This window comes from Mirounga leonina, unplaced genomic scaffold (assembly GCF_011800145.1).
Source record: "Mirounga leonina isolate KUSES-001 unplaced genomic scaffold, KU_Mleo_1.0 Mir_353, whole genome shotgun sequence".
NCBI lineage: Eukaryota > Metazoa > Chordata > Mammalia > Carnivora > Phocidae > Mirounga > Mirounga leonina.
Window position 1 is genome coordinate 1,471,851 of NW_023270699.1, and position 23,354 is coordinate 1,495,204.

General features: G+C 51.9%; 1 protein-coding gene across 6 annotated transcripts in view; it reads right to left on the reverse strand.

Moving 5' to 3' along the window:
- The window catches only part of ADARB1 (adenosine deaminase RNA specific B1), a 116,288-nt gene that overhangs the window by 75,983 nt on the left and 16,951 nt on the right, over positions 1-23,354 (reverse strand). For 3 of the 6 annotated variants that reach the window (XR_004683721.1, XM_035030037.1, XM_035030033.1), the window contains exons 2-3: positions 10,369-10,523; positions 7,417-7,512 (exon numbers count right to left, since the gene is read on the reverse strand). Coding sequence is in view for 2 of the 6 variants with exons in the window: in XM_035030037.1 (XP_034885928.1) it covers positions 7,417-7,465 (49 nt within the window). In the remaining 4 variants the exon portion in view is untranslated. Of the gene's footprint in view, positions 1-5,374; positions 6,030-7,416; positions 7,513-10,368; positions 10,524-23,354 lie in introns of those variants that run through there. The other 3 variants (XM_035030036.1, XM_035030034.1, XM_035030035.1) reach the window with 3 other exon arrangements.

Sequence of the window (23,354 nt, forward strand, 5' to 3'; positions counted from 1 at the left end):
GGGAAAAAAAAAAAAAAAGGCACTTAAATTGAAGGCCCTAAAATTAGCTCCAAAAGCCTAAAGCAACCTAAAGCTAAGGAAGCAGCCACAGATGGTGGCCCGTGGGTGGCCCGGGTGGCCCGTGGATGGATGCTGGCAACAGGGAACTCAAATCCAGTAGGCCCAGGGCTACCAGGGAGAGCTCCGAACTCTTGCTATATACCGAAGAAAAGTCTGAAAGAAATGCTATGATCGAGTCTAAACATAAATTTGAAGCTAAACTGGGGTATGCAATTGATGGCCATGGTTTAAATAGATATTTCTTTAAACATGAGTTTTTGAAGGACCCTTTAAAATAATGCTTATTATTACCGAATATTAACAAAACACAAACCTTTTGAAATGTAAAGTAAAACTGGTAAAGTGACTTTACTCAATCTGGAATAGAAAACCTCTGGCCAACTCCATGTATTTATAAATGATGTCGGGCTGTTTTTAACTTGGATATGTGTAGATGAAAGAAGCAACATAAACGTTGACAGACAAGGGATGTACAATATGGACACAAGTGTTCGGTCTGACTGAAAACTCAAACAAGAGTAAATGGAGAAGAAGAAAACAGTTATAAGGGGATTAGAGACATGACAGCCTGGACCCACGGAGTGCAGAGCCAAAGGCACACAATCTGTGGGTCCAAAGACTGGAACACCCAAACCAAGAAAATACTCGTTATGGTGGAAGAAAAAATCCCAGAAATAAAAATCCAAATCAGCCCCTGGGACAGACACCCACGTGCATGGAAAAGGTGATAAAAAGCAAAGAAAACTCAAGTTTTTCTTGGCAATACTACTGAAATCCATGAATAGCGGGACGCGGAGCGCGCTCTGCATCCTGTCACACAGAAACAATGTCCCGGGATGCCACCACCAGACCAGCCGCGCTGGGGCCATGAAGGAACAAGAGCCCCGGGTGGGCAGGAGGGAGGAACAGGGGGCTCCACGTCTTGACTGCAGTGGGGGGTGTACTCACCATACATACTTGCCAGAACATATCAAACTCAACGCTTAAAAGAGGTGGGTTTTTTGCATGTAAATCATCCCTCAATAAATCCAGCTTAAGAACACAAAAATCATGGTCTCTATTGAGATATGGAAGAATTCTAAGGGAATCTAGACCAACACAATTTAATTACTAAGGAGATAAAGTCAGGCTGGAGAACAGTGATGGAGTATTTCCAACTTCTACAAAAGGACAGTGTGACCTCGAAGTTGAGTTTCCATCAAGATGCTGTTCAACTACAACAGGTGGGGGTGGGGGTCTTACAAGACCCTGAGATGTATCGTCAGCACCTCCACTACCAAGTACAGGGTCCTGGTGCAGGCGGGCCCACAGGCCTCACGTCCTGTCTGTACAAACCCAGGGGCACATGGCCCTTGAGGACTCACTCCCACCTCCAATCTGCCAGAGGCCCATGGTGGGCAGGATGGGGGCCCATCACCCTGAGCCTGAAGAGCGGGGTGCCGCCCTGGCCAACACTAAGGGGGAGTTCCGCAGCAGTCTCCCCCAACCCCTGCCCAGAGGCAACTCTACGCACTGAAGCGTCCCTTCGGTCTAGAATTCCAGAATTCTGTGCCTTGTGGGCAGAATGTGAGCCAGGACTTTTCGTCCCTGGATGACATCACAGATGCTAGCAGCTGCCTGGCCAGGCCAGCCCCCCAGGATCCTGCCCCCCACTGCTGCACAGCCAGAGAAGAGCAAGCAGGTCCAGAAGGACAGGACACCAGAGTGGGAATGTGGCTGAACTTGGCCAGTAAAGGTCGAGCAGATGCAAGACAAGGGTTCACAGAAAGGAGATTTTAAAACTTAAATATTGACATTACTCCTTCAGTGCACAATGGCAAATCTTCACTAAAGATCAAACACACACACACACAAACTTTGGTTAGCTTATTATCTTATTAAAATTGGCAATCTGTCAGCACTATTGAAAACAAGACAACAGGCCCCAAAATGAATTCGCTTAGCATGAGCTCCAGGTCACCAAACTGAGACTTAACCTAATTACACGTACGGCCTCTCCCAGAAAGGGGAGCTCAGCGTCCGTCAGGAGTCACCTGGTCGGCATGAGCGAGGTCCTCTGTCTGGCAGACCCCATGGTCCCCTGAAGGAGAGTGACCTTGTCCAACTAACCCGAGTTTTCCCGGGATCACGTCCTCGTCCCGCTCCCTCCTGCCCATGACCGTCTCTCATCTGTGCGGCTCCCCGGGGCTCCTTTCTGCCCGCTACGCTGCAGGCGGCCGGGTTAGGGGTCACCAGAGAAAGCCAATCAGACCTTCAAAATTTACTCTGTTGGATTTTAACACCACACATTCAGAACTTGGTGGTATAGGATATTTATTTTTTGCATTTTATCTGAACTATTCTAAAATAATAGAATCATAAAATTATGTTACAATAAATGCTATAGGCCAAGTAATAATTTTTAAAACACTGGAACAGATGTATAAAATTGTATCTTCCAATTCCACAACACAGTGAAGGCCCCTCCACAGACTCAATTAATTACTGTTAAATTTATAAATTGATAAAATTTAATTTACAAATCATATCACTCACTGAACCAAATCAGTTATAAATGTTCCATACCCCTACTTCATGGGTTCTTTAAAATGGTTCAAACAAAGCCAGTAAACAGACGCTTCTCTGAAGGAACCCGGCGTCTGGGTTCACAGAGGAAATGCACGGGAACCTGGATTCCTGACAAGAAAATGGTTTTCTCTCAGTAGCGGCTCGGGGTCCTGGAGCGATCCCACAGCACCACCTGGTGTTGAGTTGCCCGTGCAAGGGGCCCCGGAGACCGTGGGACGCGGAGCGCGCTCTGCATCCTGTCACACGGAAACAATGTCCCGGGATGCCACCACCAGACCAGCCGCGCTGGGGCCATGAAGGAACAAGAGCCCCGGGTGGGCAGGAGGGAGGAACAGGGGGCTCCACGTCTTGAATGCAGTGGGGGGTGTACTCACCATACATACTTGCCAGAACATATCAAACTCAACGCTTAAAAGAGGTGGGGTTTTTGCATGTAAATCATCCCTCAATAAATCCAGCTTAAGAACACAAAAATCACGGTCTCTATTGAGATAAAAGAGGAAATACACAGATTTCAGGAAGAAGGAATGAATGTATTCCAACAAACAGAATGAACGAGCCGGACAAGACTGAGAGTAAAGCGAGCACGTCGTTCCTCTCCCAACACGGAAACAACACGAAGCTCCACGGCCGGCAGCCACGCCCAGACTAGCCTGTCGGCGCCCGCGGCCACCGTGGCCACCCCCGCTGCACAGAACGGAGACTGGGCGGGGAGGCCGAGCGCGGTGCCCGGGGAGGGCCACGCCCCTCCCCGCTCTGCTCCACCGGCCCAGCCAAGTGAGCATCGGGAGAAGGAAACACGGGACAGAAAAGGCGCAATCCCACTACAAAGTAAGTGTGGCACAGCGTCCCACCATGAGTGGAGCGAGCTAAGAGAGGAGTCATTCTAACACTTTCCTGTGTGCAGGGAGGGCACGGGGGACGGCGAGAAGGAAGTATGATCGTACACGTTTTACTTGGCTCTGTAACGAACATTCACTCACTGTAATGATAGAAACACCACTGACCCATGGTTACAGAACAGAAAATGAAGTCTCCTGCATTGATTATGTGCAAGAAGGAAAGAGGGAGAGAACCAGACCTGCCAGAAGCTGAGCAGCAGAGTGAGAAGGAGGTGACGAGCAGGGCAGTTGTCTGCACGCAGCCTGACACGGCGGGCCGCCGGGAGACCGCCCGAGCTCCAGGGGAAAGAGTAAGGTAACCAGCAGAAGAGCTCGGCTGCCAGTCCAGGCTGCCTGGCCTCATGCTCCTCGCCTTTACTGGGGTGCGACACAAGTCAGACCCCCGTGTTCTCAAGCGTCCCTTGTGACGAGAGCTGGCCATGTGACAGTCCTAGACAATGAGATACAAATGAAAGTATGATGGAGGCTTCTGGAATGCCCTGATGAACAGGACAGACATGCCTGACCCTTTCCAGTTATTCCTGCTTGAATACAGATGTGATGGCTGGAACCGCAGCAACCACACCACAACCATGAGGGAAAGGTTAGGCGAACCGCTGAGACACGGACCCAGACCTCTGACATGGTTGTGCTCTCAACCAACTCTAGCAAAAACCTACCTTTGCATTCCTTACTATGAAATAAATGAATAAATCCCCACTAGTTGAAGACACTGTGGGTCACGTGTTCTGGGACTTTCAGCCAAAAGCACTCCTAAACAACACAAGAAGGAAAGGCCAAAAAAGTGTGAAGTGAACTCAAGCTGCTGCTATCTGAACTGAACATCAACAGATAACGTCTAAAATACATAAATCACAAACCAGCATAGTTATTACTTAGAAACTAAAGTACGGCAGGGACTGCCATCTTCACCCCAACACCCACTCCTCCCGTCCTCCGTGAGGCAGAGCACCCACGTGGCCAGCCACCAAGAAAGACATTCCCAGCCCCCCTGACTGGTTGTGTCCACCGGGATGAACACAGAAGTGTCACGTGGAAGCTTCTGGGAACCTCCTCGAGAAACGGCATACACACACCCTTTGTCGCAGCGTCTCTGTCCCAGGCCCCCCCAGCGGGTGAACTCACGTGTGACAGGCCACGCACAGAGCAGAGTTGGGCCTAGACAGCTAGGACCTCATTCCAGCCCTGCCTGGGGAGTCCCTTGCGCTGCGTCTCTGTCACAGGGAGCAGGTCCTAACACCGGCCAACCCAGAAATACAAATACACACAACTTTTTAAAAACATCAGCACTGCCTCAGAGAAAGGTGAAGGCCACAAGATGACTGATTTTCAGCAAAAGCCTAAATTAGGTGACCTGCCTATGAAGGCACCACTTGGATAAAAACTGAAATAAAACACAGGTCTTGCCTCGCCCCTGCTGGACAGGCATCCACCCAGGCCCAGCCCTGCCCCCCACACTCCTACCCTCTCCCACCCCTCTACTCCCCCCCACACACACACCCCCAGAGTCACAGACCCTCAGCACACCCACACCACGGGGCTGCTGGAGTCGCCCCCACCGCACCCCTGCTCAGCAGCGCCCCACCCCGTGCCCACTGCCCTGGGGAAACAACACTGTACCTTTCCAGAGTCGGTTCCATCCCCCATCCCAGGCCCTCCGAAGCAGCTCTGCAGTGAGCGCGAGACCCCTGCCCCCCTCCTGAGGTGCCCAGAAGGGAAGCCGCCCTCCGTCCTCCCCTGCCAGGGCACACCCGAGCTCCAGCCCCCAGATCCCAGAACCAGGAGGGAGGCCTGCGGAGCCCGGGTTTCTGCGCAGGGCTGCACTGGGGGCGCCCGGCACCTACCAGAACCTCCACATGGGAGCGGGGCTGGCACGGGGCCCAGAGCCCCTCAACTCGCCTTCCCTCCACAGAGCGGCAGCCGCCCACAGGGTGCTGGTTCTTCTACAAGGCCCGCACTGGGAAAGCCTTCGCAGAAAACAGAAGGAAATCACGGGAGAGTACCAGACCTTCCTGCATCTACAAATGAATCTCCGCCAGGCTCTTTTACATATATATCACTGTTAAGTACCTGGATCCACAATTTCCTATCAGTCACGCCCAGAGCACACAACAGTGAGAAGAAAATTGCCAACTAACTTTGAACCACTACAGGGGTCTATGGTTTTCCACCCAATAACGTGCAGGCAATTGAACTTCCATCTTTTCGAGCCATACTTTTGCAGTTAATGATGTATTTTTTTGGTCCATTTGGAAACTTAAATCCACAGCACATAAAAACTGGGAATACAAGCACTTTTTAGAAATTTTTCGAACTTGATACTGTTTAAACCAAGTTTTACTCAGATTTTTCCATTTTTCAGATGGAAAACAGTCCAGAATCACGACTCCCTGCTCCACCCCATCGAGCAGCTCCTGCAGCCCCAGAGGGTGGCTGGCCTCGCCTGCACCTGCCAGCCTGCTGCTGCCCGAGGGGTCTGGAGAAAAGAAGCCAGGGGAGGGCCGCGCCTCACTGTGGTGCGCTGGCCCCCCACTGGCTCCGCACTCAGATGCCACCCCCCTGGGGGGCTGTCACCCCTCTCTCAGGTGTCCCTCCCCAACACCGTCTGCTCCCACCAGGTGTCAGCTCCACGGGGGCCGTCTATCCTATCCCACCGTCATCCCAAGGGCCTCAGTTAGCATCTGCCTGCACGTTTGTTGGCTAAACGAAGTGAGTCCAGGGTGCGATGCAGATCGGTCTCTAACACTGCTGTGGGTTCCATAAACTACAACTCCTAGATCAACAGACCCCAGAGCTCTGGGACTCGTTGCTGCAAACACTGACCCCATCTAGTCGCACCTTCCTACATCCCTTCCCCTGAGACTGGGTTGCCTGTAGCTTTGACTGGCATTCTCTGTGCTGCAGCTTGGGCTGAGGAGAGAGAGGTGCCCGCCTTATGCAGACAGAACACCCGGAGCCTGGAGAACCTGCTCACAAGTGGGAGCAGGCGCCAGGGCAGGGACCAGCAGGAGGCACTGCAGAGCCCCTGAGAGTCCCATGGGCCCTGTGCCTCCTGGCGGTTCTGCCTCGCCCACCCCGTCCACCAGCTGCTGGGACGGGCCGGTCTTACTGCCCTGCTGGGCACCAGCCCGTATCAGGGGCAGCTGCGGGATGGACAGTGGCAAGACTGTCATGCATGGCCTGCTGTGTGTGGACAGATGTCCCCCAACCCCATCCTGCCCCCACCTAGTCCACTACGGCTGCTGGTCTTGAACGTCGAGGCATCTTGGAGGGGAGCACGCTGCTCCCAGGACCCCTGCGGAATGTGAGGGGATGGCAGTGGAGTGGGGGCGTCACCCAAGGCCCCCAAATCCTGCCCCCGCTGTCACCTGCACCATCACCAGTGTCTTCGTCGATCAAGCAGACTCACGTCATTCTCAGCGCGCCATGCCTCTTCCAATCCAACAAAACAGCCCTTCTGGTCTCAGCCACTGCCCTACGGCCCCACTGTGAGTCGGGTTTCGCTAGCTTCTGCGTCCCAGCATTTTGCCTCCTCGGAGCCACTTTTCCTAGTTGGTCCCATTTGGTCTTTTCCCCTAAGTCACTGCTTCCTGTAGGTCACCTGCACTTCTTTGCCTTTTTATGGCGCAAGGGTCCCAGGACCCAGGCACACTGTCAGGAGCGTCTCTGTGAGCTAAGCGTTGGAGCCGGGGCATGGCGAGGCACTGAGGACAGGTGGCCCGCTCTCTGGCTCACACACATCCTGGCCGAGGCACCGTGTCTGAAGACACGGCCACAGTGCAGTCTTCCTGGGGCCGATGAGTGCCGGCAGAAGTGGAGCCCAGACAAGGAAGCCCGGGCAGGGCCCCCATGCAGCAAGCTCACCCCTTCCAGCAAGTCTGCAAACCTTTCTGTGAAGAGCCAGATGGCAGATATTTCAGTCTCTGTGCCCACATACAGTCGCTGTTGCATATTCTGTTTCTGCTTGCTTGGTTTCCAATTCCTGAAAGAGGCAAAAGCCATTCTTTGCTTCAGACTCAGACTCAGAGTCCACCTGGCCACCTGCAGGGGAGGCCTCTGCCCAGCCTTTCGGGTACACAAGCTGCCACCTACAGGCCTGGGCTCAGCTCTCTGGCATGCTGCCCGCAGGCACCAGGCGGGCCTTGAGGACAAAGATGCCAACTTAATCCTCACCTTCACGTGTCCATCTAGGCTGATGGGCTCTGGCCTCTGGGAGGCTGCCCACGCTTACCAAATGAATGAGCACATTTGACACGTTTATTAGCCACGCAGATTGCATCTTCTGTGAAAAAACTGTGCAAGTGTTTTGCACCTAATTCCACCGCACTGTCTTGTCCTTATTGACTTGTGGGAATCTTCATGTATTATAGACTCTGGAAACAAAGCCAGGCCTCTGTCAACTAAGCATCCCTGTCAGGGACGCGCCCCCGTCAGGGACGCTACTTGGTCAGGTACCCGCCCCATCAGGTACCCGTGTAGCAAATTCTTTTCCCAGTCTGTGTGGAACTGGCACCCCCCTCTGGTGTCTACACCCCGTATAATCCCCCCCTTGACAGAGGGTGGAGCTATGAATCTGATGAATACAATGCAACATAAAGCAAAGGTGAAGGGATTTTCCAAGACAAAATAAGGTCCCCAATCAGCTGACTTTGAGTCCCGGGTGGAACCGTCCTAATCAGGTAAGCCCTTAAAGGACAGAAGAAATCAATGATAAGGAGCAGAAGAGACACTCCCAAGGCCAACTGCATGTTGTGGAGAGGACCACTCAGGAGCAACCCCCAGCTGCCCAACCACAGCAGACATTCTCCCGTGTTAAGACACAAGATACAGGACGCCTGGGTGGCTCAGTCGTTAAGCGTCCGCCTTCGGCTCAGGTCATGACCCCGGGGTCCTGGGATAGAGCCCCGCATCGGGCTCCCTGCTCTGCGGGAAGCCTGCTTCTCCCTCTCCCTGCCGATCACCCTGCTTGTGCTCTGTCTCTCTCTCTCTCTCTCTCTCTGTGTCAAATAAATAAATGAATAAAATCTAAAGACACAAGAAACAACTTCATCTCTTTAAGGAAGGCAACAGCAGTGAGCATGTGTGAACTAAACGTGAAGCAGGATGCTGCAGGGCTGCCGCCAGGGCCCAGAGGGGCTCTAGCGAACCGACAGGGCAGAGCGCGGCGTCGGGGCCGGGGAGGGGGGTGTGCTCCCCAGCAAAGACTCGTCTCAGCCAAAAGCTTTAGCTTTCGCGCTTTTCTTTTCCAACCCACCTGAAAAAGGAAAGTTATCACACATCAGACTATTTGTTGCCAAAATTAGCTTCCATTTTATGAAAGAAATACAAAGTTTCTACTCTGCAGCTAGAACATCTACTGCGGGAGAACCCGTGGAAGGAGAGGTCGTTCTCGCTGTTGCTGCGTCTGTCGGTAATGGCTAGGCCTTTAATTCTGCTCTCCAGGCATGTGCTTCGGACCTCATTATTGTTTGTATGCCTTTAAGGAGAATTTATTTCTACAAAGGATTATAAATAATTCACTTCCCCAGTGCACGCTTGCGTGGGATAAAAATACTTGCCATTTCACATACAAGGCAAGCGAACACAGGGGCTCACGGCCACGGCACGAGATGCAGGTAGTCACAGACCGCATGGCACCAGTGACGCGAACGGACAGTGTTTCTTGCACACTCGGCCGGCTCTGCGCCACTCACTACCTTTGAATACACTCGAGTTACAGAGACACTGGTTTCATACCACTAATCCAGCTAACAGAAGAGCCGGGGCAGGGGCGCCTGGGTGGCTCAGTCGGTTAAGCGACTGCCTTCGGCTCAGGTCATGATCCTGGAGTCCCGGGATCGAGTCCCGCATCGGGCTCCCTGCTCGGCAGGGAGTCTGCTTCTCCCTCTGACCCTCCCCCCTCTCATGCTCTCTATCTCATTCTCTCTCTCAAATAAATAAATAAAATCTTTAAAAAAAAAAAAAAGAAGAGCCGGGGCTGAAGGAAACCCCACCCCACCGCACGGCAAAGCTAGGTGACCTTCATTTCACCCTTTCCATACTCTCAGGGCTCCTGCACTAGAAGCGGGGGGGCGGGGGGGCAGCGGTTAAAGATCGAGCAAACCCTCCTTTAAGGGTCTCCCTGGGAGCTGATCTCCTTAGGTTCCTGACACGTACAGACTGGGAAACGGCGGGCAGATGTGGGCGCGCCTGCACTCCCCAGAGATGGTGGGCACCCCTCTCCCCACCGTGAGCTCCGCCCCTGCTCCTTCTGTGGTTGCCCAAGACCCCGGGCACTTGTCAGCCTCTGCAGAACGGGTGAACGGGCGCAGGCGCATCAAGCAGCCCTCTGCCGACCGTCCTCACGCTTCTTCCCCACAGCAGGACTTCCCTGAATTAGTCACTCCACAGGCCATAAATTAACCTTGCACAGTACGAACTTTACCGGGACTCCAGTTTGCCTCGACTTCTCTCAAAAGCAGATGCTGACTCATGCAATAGTCACCAGTTAAATACTAAGTAAATTTTCTTTTAATCACCTCAAAAGAACTAACGTACAGTAGAAAGCTTTACAGCAAGTCCAGCTCCACGCCCGGCGCGTGGCGGAGACGGGAAGCCGGGCGGCTCTGGGCCACACGGCCGCGGGGGGGCAGTACCACACCGACCTGGAGCCGCGGCGGGGCCTGCGCGTAGTCTGGGCCCCCTGGGACTGGGAGAATTAACAGTAACAATCTGTGCTGGAACTTACTAATAAAACACACTTGAAAAGGCAAACAGCCTTAACTAATCAGTTTACATCAGCCAAAAGGTATTTTTAATCAGTCAAGTGTTAGCAGGTTTTTGCAGGTTTTTACCTTACCTTTAGATTTGTTTAGTGTCTGTGTTTGCTCGGACCCTGGGCAGAGGTTCCCTGGGTGCAGGCAGGGCTGCGTGACCCGGAGAGCATGGGCGCGCTCAGCACATCTCCTTCAGTCACTCCATAAGCTCGCCACGCCCAGCTGGAGAGACTTCACTCTGTGTAACAGAAAGATCCAATTACTTGGCCTTTTCAACACTTCAGATGTGAATTCTAATAATAAATGCTGTTAATTAAAAGTCCTCTTTCTAAATACAAGCTTAAACCATTTTTAATGTACTCTTATGCTTTTCTAAAGCAGATACACAACAACGAGTCACACCTTCACCCCCACGGTCACAAGAGGCAGGTGCATACGCACCATCGGACCTCTGCTCACCAACATACGAATGCAAACACGCACCAACCCACATGCTGAGGAGTGAGGCGTCCGGTGAAACCCCATGTGCACCTACCATCTTCGGTAAGATAAAATGCCACATGCACGCGTGTGGCATGTGCCCATGCATGCGTACAGACAGACCTCAGAAATGCACGGATGCAGGCCTCCCCTGCCCCTTCTGCCCAGGCTTAGAAGATGCAGGCCATGCATGTCTGCAGGCAGGGCATGTGAAACATCTCCATGCCACTTCCTCTCAGCATAAAAATGTTTTCTACTCACAACTCATTAAAGAGAGTATTTCAACATGCTTATATACTGACAAAACCTGAATATGCAATGTTAACATTTTCTTTTAGAAAAACAAACCAATATCCACATGAAGGGAAAGTCTAGAGTGGGGCTTCTCCAGTGCAGAGCTGCCTGCTAGCATCTACAGGGAAGAATGAGCAGGTCCCCGAGTGGGCGCCCAGAAGACTGGCAGCGAGTATAGACAGGTGCATCGCTGAACTTGGAGGGGCCCCTAACTGTGCAGACTCGGTCCAGTCACTACGAACCTCCTTGGGGCCACCTGCCCCAGCTGCAGGTCCTCAGGGGTTAGAAGTGACCAGTCTCTAAGCCCCTCCACATCTCAGCTGTGACTCACTTTAATTCATATGTAACGTGTGTCAGCAGGCCTGCGAGGACAGGTCTAAGATATGGTCCCCATGTCCTATGTGGCTGTCACCTGGTCTAACTGGGACTGATGACAATGACCTATTAGCCTGGGATTACAGGTCACACAGCCGTCGAGTCCAGCACAGAGGCTTCGGGGCCCCGCACACAGGTCCGTGCACACCGTCACTGACCCCATTAGTGCCCCACTAGTCCTGTCTCCACACCCAGCTGAGGAGAATAAAGGAAGTGGCACTGCCGTGGCCCCCCCATTCCTCAACGCCACCCCCCCATCAGTAATCTTGCCGGCAGTTCCTGCCCTGGTTGGAGAGTGTGCAGGAGACACAGCGAGCCCCCTTAACAAATAACAAAGAACAGGACCGGAGCCTCCTGCAATCCAAGGAGGAAGGATGACGTGTGAAAGAGATCAAATGTCACTGTACCAACCGAGGTCCACAGACGGCATAGAGAAAGGGCGACAGCAGGAAGAACACGGCCACGATTCACAGAACCGGGTTCTAGTGCCCACACTGCGACCCGCTGGCCCAGAGAGAGGGCGGAAGTCCGAGCCCTGATGTCTGCTGGAGGGACCATGCCCGGGACATGGCTGCCCCAGGGGGGCCGGAGTCGCGGGGGGCTGGGTTCTGCAGTCTAAACAGGAAGAACCAGAATGGGGTGATGGGAGCTGCCGCACACCCAGGGGGCCGTAGGGCTGTGGATGCAGACGGCAAGAGGGGGCCCTGGGAGGCCGCCTGGCTCTAGCCGCAGGGCCGAGTGCCTCCAGGAGTGTGCGGCCTCCAGGTCCTGCACAGCCACGCGGAGGATGGGCGCCACGTGTGCAGTGTGAGGGCCGAATGGAGTCGCAGACGCAGAGAGCTTGGCCCAGTGACAGTGGAGTCTCAGCAGGAGTGCGACGGGGAGTGGGCAAAGACGGAGAAGGCTGTGGTCACGGGGGCAGAAGAGGACAGCAGCTGACGCCACGGACACACGGAAGCCTCCGCCCCGAGCGGATGCACCCCAGGGCTGGTCGGGCAGAGCCCACGGCCACCCGCAGTGCCACGCACCCTGGGACTAACAGCCAGAGGGCAACAGAAAAGTCTCTATGTTTGGACGTTGGGCAGCATTCCTCTAAGTTGTCCACAGATAAAAGGAAATAATCACAGTAGAAACTAGAAAATACTTAAAGGCAAGAGAGATTACATAGGGAAATGTGCTCGCGCAGGTAAGGCAGCGCCCCCGTGGTAAACGTGCAGCTCAGGCTCACGCTTTCAGAAAACGGGGTGGGGGGAATCAATGAATGCCCACCTCAGTAAGTCAGTACAAGGAGAACAAAATAAGCCCAAGAAAATGGGAGGGGAAAAAGGAAGAAATTAAACCTGCGTTAATCACACTTTCTAGCGGGCACACAAAGACAGACACTGTTCAGGCTAATCCCAACAAACAGAGAAGAGAGAAAAGGCCCACATCAGCCTGCACTGGAAACAGGGCAGTGGAGAGCTGGGTGCCCACCTTTATGTGACACCCCTGCCATCGAGTGATGTGGGCCCTTCAGGGCGTCCCTGAGAGTCTCAGCAGGCTCTGGGACCACCATGATGGGTCAGGTGGAAGCAGAAGAGTCGCTGCGTGGGGTCCACGCCTTCGGGGGCTGCCGGCTCGAAAGACTCTGCAGGACGCCGATTCCATGGCTGAGACCATCCAGCTATGAGTCCACGCAGAGAGACAGAGCCCGGGTCAGCCCCAGGCAGGTGCCCACCATGTCTCTCAGGAAGCCTCCTCAGACAAGATGTGCAAGATGCTGACAAGAACTATGAACCCCAGCTGACCGCTGGGACCAACGCTGCAGACACACGGCCACCTGCAGTCACCCGAGGGACCCTGCAGAGGTCCCAGTCCCACAGAGCACAGACAAACCATCCCCTTTACACCCTGCTCCAATCCCTGCCCCACAAGATCACCCGCAAAACCAAACTGGTTGTTCCAGGCCACTAAGTTGTGCCTTATTTGGGGGGAGGGGGGTGTGTTAGGCAACAAGAGATACCAGAACAGAATTATCACTCCAAATTCTCACAACATAAAAATATAATAAGAAGGTATTAGGAACTTCATTTCAAAAATTTTGTAAACTTAGGTACAATGAGCAAATTCTAAGAAAAATACAATTTATTGAAACTGACTCAGGAAGAAATAGAAAATCTGACTAAACTACAAAGAACAAGAATCAGGAAACAAAAATCATATACAAACTATCAGCCAAACTGACCCATTGATGCAGATGTAAAAATCCTAAAGAAAACGTCAGCAAACTCAATCCAACAATCTTTTTAAAAGACATATGACCCAGTTGGATTTACTCCGGGAATGTAAAAATGAATCATGTATGGAGATCAACCGACGTAACCTGCCACACTAACAAACCCAGAGAGCCGCGGAGTAGAGCCGTGACGCCGCTGATGTGGGGTCCAGCCACAGGTGACACGGAGTCTGACTGTCGGGACGCGCACTTCCGCGGCCAGACGGGGAGGCTCTGACTTAGTGTCTGTTCTGTCTACGCTCCTGGATGACGGTGAGGAACGCGTAAGGAAAATCGTCCTCCCACACACGCACTCTTCTGCAGGAACGATACAACTCACAACAAACACGCACTGGGAAACACCCAGGCAACGGGACCCAGAAACAGCCAACAGTGGCCACCGTTTTTACAGAGGACGGTCCAGCACGGTGGAGCCAAGCAGTGGCTACGCCGTTGCCGACATGCAGCAAGGGACTGACCGACGCCACCACCAGCCAGCCGTCTGCAGCAGGAAAGGCGGGAGCTTCTGCACCAGCGGTGCCAACCCCTAAAGCCTGGGGCGGCACCAGGCAAGGCAGCCCAGAGCTCTCACGCTTCCCGCAGAAACTTTGTCACTCTTATAAATAAATACATAAAATCTTAAAAAAAAAAAAAAAAAAGAAAGAAAGAAAAGAAAAGGAGAGTGAAAGGAAAGATTATTTTGAGAGACTTTCTCAGGCAGGGCGCGGAGGGCTGCACCGGCAGCCCCGGGCAGGTGAGCAGTTCCAAGACCCCAATAGACTTCAGGGTCTAGAAAGATCCATTAAGCCCTAAGCTTCCTGAAGGACCCTGTAACTAACAAACACAGCCACCAGCCTCTTCGATCGTCATGCACCTATATGTTAAATAAACCTGCGATGTTCTCAACTCCTTTCATCAGATTCATATCAAACTAACACATTTCCAGAAGTTCTTAACTCCAAGTCAAACAAATGTGATGTCTGTATTTAAGTAACATTATAATTTTAAAAGTACTCAGTGAGGTTATTTATCAAACACTAAAAGTTAGTATAATATTATCCATTGCAAGGAGATGAACTGTTTAAATAAAAAAACTTTTAGTATTTTTTATAGAAATCTCTCAAATTGATCTTCTTGCTCTCTTACTTAAGGCATAATAAATGTAAGCTTTTAACCAGAAGATGCCGACTACTATTCTCTTTGGTGAACAAAGCAAGAAACAAAAGGTCCCTGGTAAGGTGTTGCCATAAGCCAATCTCCCAAGCCCCAAATCACACCACCCAGATGCCCCAAGATGTATCCAAAAGGACTTGAGGAAAAAGTTTTCCTGAACTAGTGGTACACAGACACTTGGCAGAAGCAAAAGAAAATCCTCTCTGGAAAAATGCACCATCATCTGAGGCCTCAAAGAATTCATATAAGTTGTTTTCCAAGGAAAATGAGCAGCTCTCAGTAAAAAAGATAATCCCACAAGGAAGCAAGCACTGAAGGATAAGCAGCATAAACAAGAGACAAAAGAAACAGACATTTGGATGTGACAGACCTGTCAAGCACACCATATATAAAATTACTGGTTAATAAAAATAGAACAGCGGTTGGGGTGCCTGGGTGGCGTAGTCGGTTAAACGGCTGACTCTTGATTTTGACTCAGGTCATGATCTCAGGGTCATGGGATCAAGCCCCGTGTCATCGGGCTCCGTGCTCAGCAGGGAGTCTGCTTGAGAGTCTCTCTCCCTCTCCCTCTGCCCTGCCCCACTCATGCTCGCACGTGCGCTCTCTAAAAACAAAAATAGATGGGAAGCAGGAAAACAAAGAATAACCAATCAGACTTGGAAAAGAATAAACCTTCTACAAATAAGAAATTATTAAAGACTAAAATTACTAAAATTAAAAACTCGACCGTGGGTTTTACCATCCTACTAGACAAAGGAGAAATTGAGTAAACCAGGAGAGAAAGCTGAGGAAGTGACCAGACGGCAGCCTGGGGAGAAGAGGGACAGAGGAAGGGGCAGATCCAAGATGCCCAACCGACCCCACGCAGAGGAAGCCAACAGACCTGTAGCCCAGACCCGCGAGGAGTGGCAGGCCGGCAGGGCCAGCTCCCCAGACAGCCGGGGAGGAGGGCGGAAGCTTTCAGCTGGACGCAGAGAAAAGCTGAGCCTGAAACTACAGACCCACCTAACATCTTTTCACAATGAGAACAAATAAAGATGTTTCCCCAGCAAATCGCACCTGAGATGGCTGGCCACCAGCTGACCCTTGTTTGGAAGAAATCCTAAAGGATACCTTTCAGAAGAAGGGAAGTGATCTTGGAGAGAAAATAAGTAACAAAAAAGAATGAAGATAAAAGCAAGTGGCATGTGGAACATGACATTTCTGTTCAGGAGTGCTTTCATGTTAACTTTCTGGAATTTAAGTAAAAGGTTTTTTTTCTTTTTAAAGAGTGCTTTAATTTAGAGTCTTCAATAATCCAAATTGGTATTTTCCTAAATTTCCCTTAGTACAACGAACCTGACACTTTCCTCAAAAAATACGATCTAACTGTGAAAAAACTGAAAACAGAAAAAAATAAAGAAAGAAGCTGATAAAATGAAAACACTTTTTTTTTTGCCAATCATGAAAATAGCCCAAGTATGCAGATGTCCCTACACATTCCTTCCCTTGGGAGGAGCGACGGCCACAGCTGGGGATGGTGTCCTTGAAGGCTCGCGTGTGCCCTCCTGCAGTTACCGTGAGCAGAGATGAAGGGCTCAGCGGAGAGGTGCACCTCCAGCCGTGCAGCCTTTGCTAGACCCTCATGTACGGGGCCGCTGCCTGGGTGAGTCCCCGGGGTAGACAACAGCTGCTTCACACGTGTGTCTAGAGCAGGGACTCCTCGAGGCTTCACGTCCATGAGAAAGGCAAAACTGTGTTCAAAATGGTGTGTTTCTAAGCCCACGCGCATCTTTCTAACAACAACGTCCACAGCTTTAATCGGGTGCTCAGAAGGACCTCTGGCAGACAAAGTCACCCTTCTTGGAGGACCCTGAACTGACCCAAACCCTGTCCTCTCTTGGGCACTTAACCAACAACACTTCCCGTCTCTTCTTTTTTCAATACAGCTATGGCTCGTCAGTGGTAACCTAAAAAGTGAGGTGTTAGGGGCACTAACCGTGGAATCCGTAACCTAAGCCAGAAGAGTTACTAGCGCTCACAGGGCTCTAATCCAGTTCCGAGGCGTGTGGCTCCTGCACAGAGGGCCACTGGCCCACAGCCCAGAGGGCAGTCGCTGCCCATGACAGCTCTAATTTATCAAGCACTTCAACTACGACCACTCTTGTTTCTATCACTATGATGTTAATTTTGCTTGATCGTTTCACATCGGTTTAACATGGGCTATTTGTGCACACAGTGATGAAAATTTCATCAGGTTTTTAATCATGATTGTTCAATAACTAAACTTACCAGTATCATGAGTCATCTCCAACCTCGTTACCCCCCTCCGATTTCGATAAGGCAGTGACAGTTCATTTACTGGCAACCTTCTGACTCAGGGTGTGAACTCTGACTTGCCACACACTACAAGGTAAGCGTGACACAGTTACCCAGCTATGTTGAAGTGTAAGGACTGCTCTCTTACATCACATAAAATGACAGGTAAAAAGCATAACATATCTCATAAAGAATTTATACATGCTGCTGACAAATTTACTGGAGCTGACTCATTTAATCTCTTCCCAATTCTTTGATAATGTTGAGCAGTTTTTCCACTAGAAAGGACCACCACTGTTAAAGATATTCAAGGTATGGAATCTTGCCATTAAGGGTGACCTAAAAAGGTTTTTGCGGTGCCTGTGTGGCTCAGTCAGTTAAGCATCCGACTCTTGATTTCAGCTCAGGTAATGGTCTTGGGGTCGTGAGATGGAGCCCCTCGTCGGGCTCTGTGCTGAGAGTGGAGTCTGCTTGGGATTCTCTCCCTCTGCCCTTCCCCCCACTCCCTCTTAAAAAAAAAAATTAAAAGGCTTTTTATTGAAAATGGTGAGAAAGTACATGTCTTCTTTCCTCTCTTCCCAAACTCCATCAAAATGGCAGAACAGGTACTTCTTGGCAATGAACCATGATAGGACTGAAACATTACGAAGCGAGTTCAGCAGCAGACAAGGGAACTCAAGTAAGTGGTTAAGGCATCAAGCAGATGAAATCAGGTTGACCTGAAGGAGTAGCAGGAAGTACAGTGCAAGACAACTGGGGAGGGGTCTCCCAAGAGTGAGGAGCCACGGGGCAGTCCTCGCACTTCTAGGCTGAGCCTGAGAATTCCCCTCCAAAGACGGTCTGGGGCTTTCCAAAAGGGGGGAATCCAAACATGGCCACTTGGTCTTGGAAGAGAAGCAGATCAGAGCACAGGGCAATTCTACATCAAATCATCAGCACTGGAGGTACAGGGGAGAGTAGAAGACAGTGACCTGTGAAGAACGAGAATCAAGCTGACACCTGACTTCTCTTCAACAACACCAGACTGCGGAAAATAACAGGAAATGCCTTCTGAGTTTGAAGGGAAGATTATAAGAACCTGGAATTCTGGACCTGACAAAGGATCCATCAAGTGTGGGAACACAGTAACTGCATGCAAGAACCCAACAAGTCTCTCAGCCACACACTCCATAAAGAAACGGATTAAGGACGCACTCCAGCAAAACCAAAGCAGAATCCAAGAAACAAACAGGATGGGACATGCGAGGCCATGGCACCTGATGCAGCTCAGAACTGTGAAAAGAAACCAGAGGTTCCAGTCAAACATGCTCTTTTCCTGGGCAAGAGTCCTGGGGTACAGATTACATTTTCTGCTTCTCCAGTCAGAGTGCTTGGCTCTGCGGTGAAATACATACTGTTACAATCCTACAAGCATTGTCTTCCTTATGTTACCATGTTTAGATTAAAGCCACAGAAGAAACACAGAAAGCCTAACCATAGATGAGAAAGACTACAAATCCAAAACTGTAATTCACGAACACCAAGGCCTGGGGAGGCCCTGTGCCCGGCGCCCTGCGAGAGCTAACAAACACAAGTGGGGCCAGAAGAGCGAAGAGACACAGACCATAAACTGTTCACCCCTGGGAAGAGGGGATGCAAAGAAGTAATCTTTAACTGAATTGACATGCATTAATGGGTGGGAATATGTTCTAACAGAATATGCTGGTATTATTTCAAGATTTTTTAAAAACAGTTAATTGAAAGGGCGCCTGGGTGGCTCAGTCGTTAAGCGTCTGCCTTCGGCTCAGGTCACGATCCCCGGGTCCTGGGATCGAGCCCCGCATCGGGCTCCCTGCTTGGCGGGGAGCCTGCTTCTCCCTCGCCCACTCCCCCTGCCTGTGTTCCCTGTCTCGCTGTGTCTCTCTCTGTCAAATAAATAAATAAAATCTTCAAAAAAAAAAAGAAAAAACAGTTCAATTAAAAGGGCACCCTCATCAGTCAGGGACTTATGAAAACACTGCAGTGCGTCTACAGGACAAAATAATATGTACTCACTATATTAAGTGAAGCAGTTATGAGCATTACATTAGTTACATAAAATCAGGATTTTTTTTTGAGAGAGAGAGGAGCGGAGAAGGAGAGCAAGAATCTCAAGCAGGCTCCATGCCCAGCATGGAGCCCAATGGAGGGCTCGATCCCACAACCCTCACATCACGACCTGAGCTGAAATCAGGAGTCGGACACTCAACCGACTAAGCCACCCTGGTGCACCTAAAATCGGAATTTTTTTAAAAACTATTTTTTACTCTGAAAGAAAATAGATAAAATGCATGTCCTATGAAGAGGGAGATACCGTTGTACTAACACGTCCATGGTGTAATGAAAAAGGTGCATTACAGAGTGATGTAAACCCACATATATCAGAAGTCCTATGTATATAACAGGAATCCCGCATATATAATAGAGAAATCCCATATACACACACAACAGGAATCCCATATGCACCACAAATCCCATACACACGGCAGAAGCCAGTGTTAACATGCACCGCGGGCAAGCGCTGCCGGGTTTTTCCCATGTAGCCTACGCACAGCACCTTCACGTGCCCGAACAGCTGGCCTAGCGCTGAACCCAGGGTGGCGAGGACGAGCCAGCGTGCTGGAAGGCCACCCCCGTGGGAGCTGGGAGGGGCAGCGGGCAGAGGCTGCTTCGGAGAAGAACGAGGGACGGACGGCGCTCCGACAGACCGGGTCCTCTACCTCTGTCCCTAGAGGAAGAAAGCCAAGAAACACAGCAGCGCTGCTAGGTCGCATGGTGTCCTCACAGCCCAGACAGAACACGTGCCGGACAAGCTCTGTTTATGCAGCGAAAGGGAGAATATAAACCATTTGTCCGCGTGCCAGCTGTTAGTCTATGTCCATCTGTGCCACGTCCCATTCCAGTGACCTGAAGAGGCCTGTAGAAACACACAGAGGGACGCCGTCTATCAGCTGCACTCCGGGGATAAATTACGTATTTGCCCGGGAAAACAGATGCAGACTCACGTACGAAACGTTACCAATATCTGCTGTGGGGCAGTGGGGCTCACAGAGCCTCTTTCTTCCTGTTCTGCATCTCGGCAAAGTACGCACGGTTCACAATGAGCATGTTTTGCTTTCAAATAAAATGTAAAATCTCTTAAAAGAAACTCGGAAACGCAAGAAGTGTTCTTCAAAGATGCCACCAGAGAGCGCAGGCTCGGGTCCAGCCTGGAGCCCTCCCCTCGTCCAAGGCTGCTTCCCAGTCTGGTCCTGTTTATTAGATGGAACTAGGTAGCCCCAGGGAAGTTCGCCCCGAGGACACGGGGACATGGGGACACACGGCCAACCAAGGCCATCTGACCCCACGTCCCAGAAAGCACTGTCTCTCCCCCAGGGCCCACCCTCAGGCAAAGGCTCTGTCTCCACGGTAAAAACGCGGCACACAGTTCCTGACAGAGAGAGGCAATCCAGGCCGTCACTTAATTAGCAAATATGTAGCTCTTCAGCTTTTGGTTCTGCAGAAAAGAATATAATAAAGCACCCTACAGCACAAGTCCTTGTCCCTGACATTTAATTTGGTGGTCATCCTTGCCCCAGATCCTGGGTGAGACGCTGGACCCCCGGAGCAAGGCCAGGGCTCTCAGGCTCGCCGCCACGACGCCGTGGGCTATGTGACGCTCTGCAGACTGCACAGCGGGGTTTGAGAGCCGAGAGCCACCCCTCGGACATGTTACAGACGCGAGCAGAAAGAGCCTGCGGCTCCTGCAAGAACAGGAGGGTTTAACTGATACAAGTAAAAACAGAATCTCCACTCTTAAACTTACACAGTGAACACGTGAAGTTCAAAACCCAAGGATGCAGAAAAAGGGGTAGACTCAGGTTGAAGTCAAAGACGTGTGCCCACAGGAAGTCACAACCGCGAGAGCGCCACGGCACGGGGGAGCGTCCGACCCCTGTGAACTGTGCATGGGCCCCAGGAGGAGGTGGGTCACCCAGAGCCATCACAAAGCTGTCCACTACCCTGGCGCCCCTGTGCCCAACGGGGACACCAGCGTGCCACAAAGCTTCCTACGTGACCACGGGCCTCCAAGAACCACTCTGTGACCAACAGCCAGACAGCAGGACTAAAGTGGGCCACCTCCTCCCGACCACAAACAGGTGCAATCAAACATCCAAAAACATGCATTTTTGCATTTCTGGGAGGAGGGCACAGAACTAAGTTCCCAATACCGTCCATCACCAGATGACGGGCCACTTGGACTCCCCCTGGGCCCTCACCAAGCATGTCCGCGAGCGGGCTCGAGGCTGTGCAGCAGACAGAAGTGTGTCTCGCAAAGACCACCCTGCTTCCCGGCCGCTGTCCCGAGTGAGAGCTCCGGCCCCATTCCCCGGCGAGCCCCGGCCTCCATACACAACAGCAGGACCTACGTGCCCGGAGTGAGGAGCAGAGTGGGGAGCCCGTCTGCTCGAGAACCCAGCTCCCCAGCCCTGGGCGCCGCGCACTTTCCCTCCCGGAAACCAGGGTTAGCAGCAGTGCCCACCGCACACGGCACAGCCAAGGACTGAATAAAATGACCAGCCCGAGCTGCCCAGTCATGCTCCCAATCAACAAAAATTAAGTGATGGTCAACAGTTTTCATGTCTGTTTCAGGGCAGCCCCACCTCCTCCGTGAAGCCCCTGCAGACGCAAAGCTCTCCCAGTGACGGTGGGAGACACACGGGATCCCCCGCTGGCCAGACTGGCCCTCTGCCCACGCAAGGGCACACACCCTCGCGCCGCTGTGACCGATCCCGGCTCCACCCTGACACGCGCCCTGGGCCCGCACGGCCACAGGGAGGGCCCCGCGCCCCCCTGACACCCCTGACAAACTCCACTTCCTCCCGCTACTGCCCACGCTGGTCTGTGTGCTCGGGCCGAACGGCCGCAGGCCTTGTAAGGAGGAACGGGACGGCCTCCCTGCAGCCCCGGGCCCGAGCCACGGGCGAGCAAGCGCCCGTTCTGCAGGTGGTGACCTGACTGGTACGCGGGGTGTGTCTACTAATCCTAACAGTCATTGAAAAGAAACTTCATGCCACAACCGTGTTAGATCACGTGGTTTTCCTCAATTTATAAAAGAATTCTAGTCCTTTGGCAGCTGTTTGAAAGTACTTTTAACTAACTAAACATTCCCCTTCTCATCTGTGACATGTATACGTGACCAATCATAACAGTGGATTGCTTGTAAAAGTAAAAGCCAGTTGTGGACTTCCAATGTGGAATCTCTGAAAAATTTATAAAGGGGCTGAGCTACACTGACCTTTGCACTTGGCAGGGAAGAGCTGACGGAGCTGCGACCGTGTCGGCGCGAGGAGCTCATTCACACAGTGACGAACGGGGAAGACCTCTCAGTAAGTCGGGCAAGCGCCAGGTGGGCGGGAGCCACGGAGGCGACCCTGCGGGCCACCCCCACCCCCCCAGCACCCAGGGGATGCATTCCGCTGTCCCAGGCACCTTCCTCGGCAAAATTAAGGACACCAGTTGTAAGAGACCAAGTTCTAGAGGCACTTCAAGACCCATTAAAAATAGACAGGAATTGAAGACAAAATGAATAATTAACATTTTACAAAATATTTTTAAGTTCTATTATCACATTTTTATTTCCCCAACGAGCCCTAGGGAAGGGATTCAAGCAAGGCAAGTAGATTCCTTTTTTCATGAACAAATAAAACCAAACATTAAAAGATGATGCGAGAAATACTTAGACATTCTGTCTCCAACTCCAGATCTTCCCATGACCCTGAAGGCTCCATCTGGCTGTGGTCCAGAAAATACACGGGACCCCCGGGCCTCCCCCCTGGACTGTGGCAGGGGGACACACAGGACCCCAAGTGTCCCCCCTGAACTGTGGCACAGGGACACACGGGACCCCCGAGCGTCCCCCCCGGACTGTGGCATGGGGACACACAGGACCCCGAGCGTCCCCCCTGGGCTGTGGCATGGGGACACATAGGACCCCCAAGTGTCCCCCCTGGGCTATGGCATGGGGACACATAGGACCCCAAGGGTCCCCTCTGGACTGTGGCATGGGGACACACGGGACCCCAGAGCGTCCCCCCCGGGCTGTGGCACGGGGACACACGGGACCCCTGAGCGTCCCCCCCGGGCTGTGGCACGGGGACACACGGGACCCCCGAGCGTCCCCCCTGGACTGTGGCA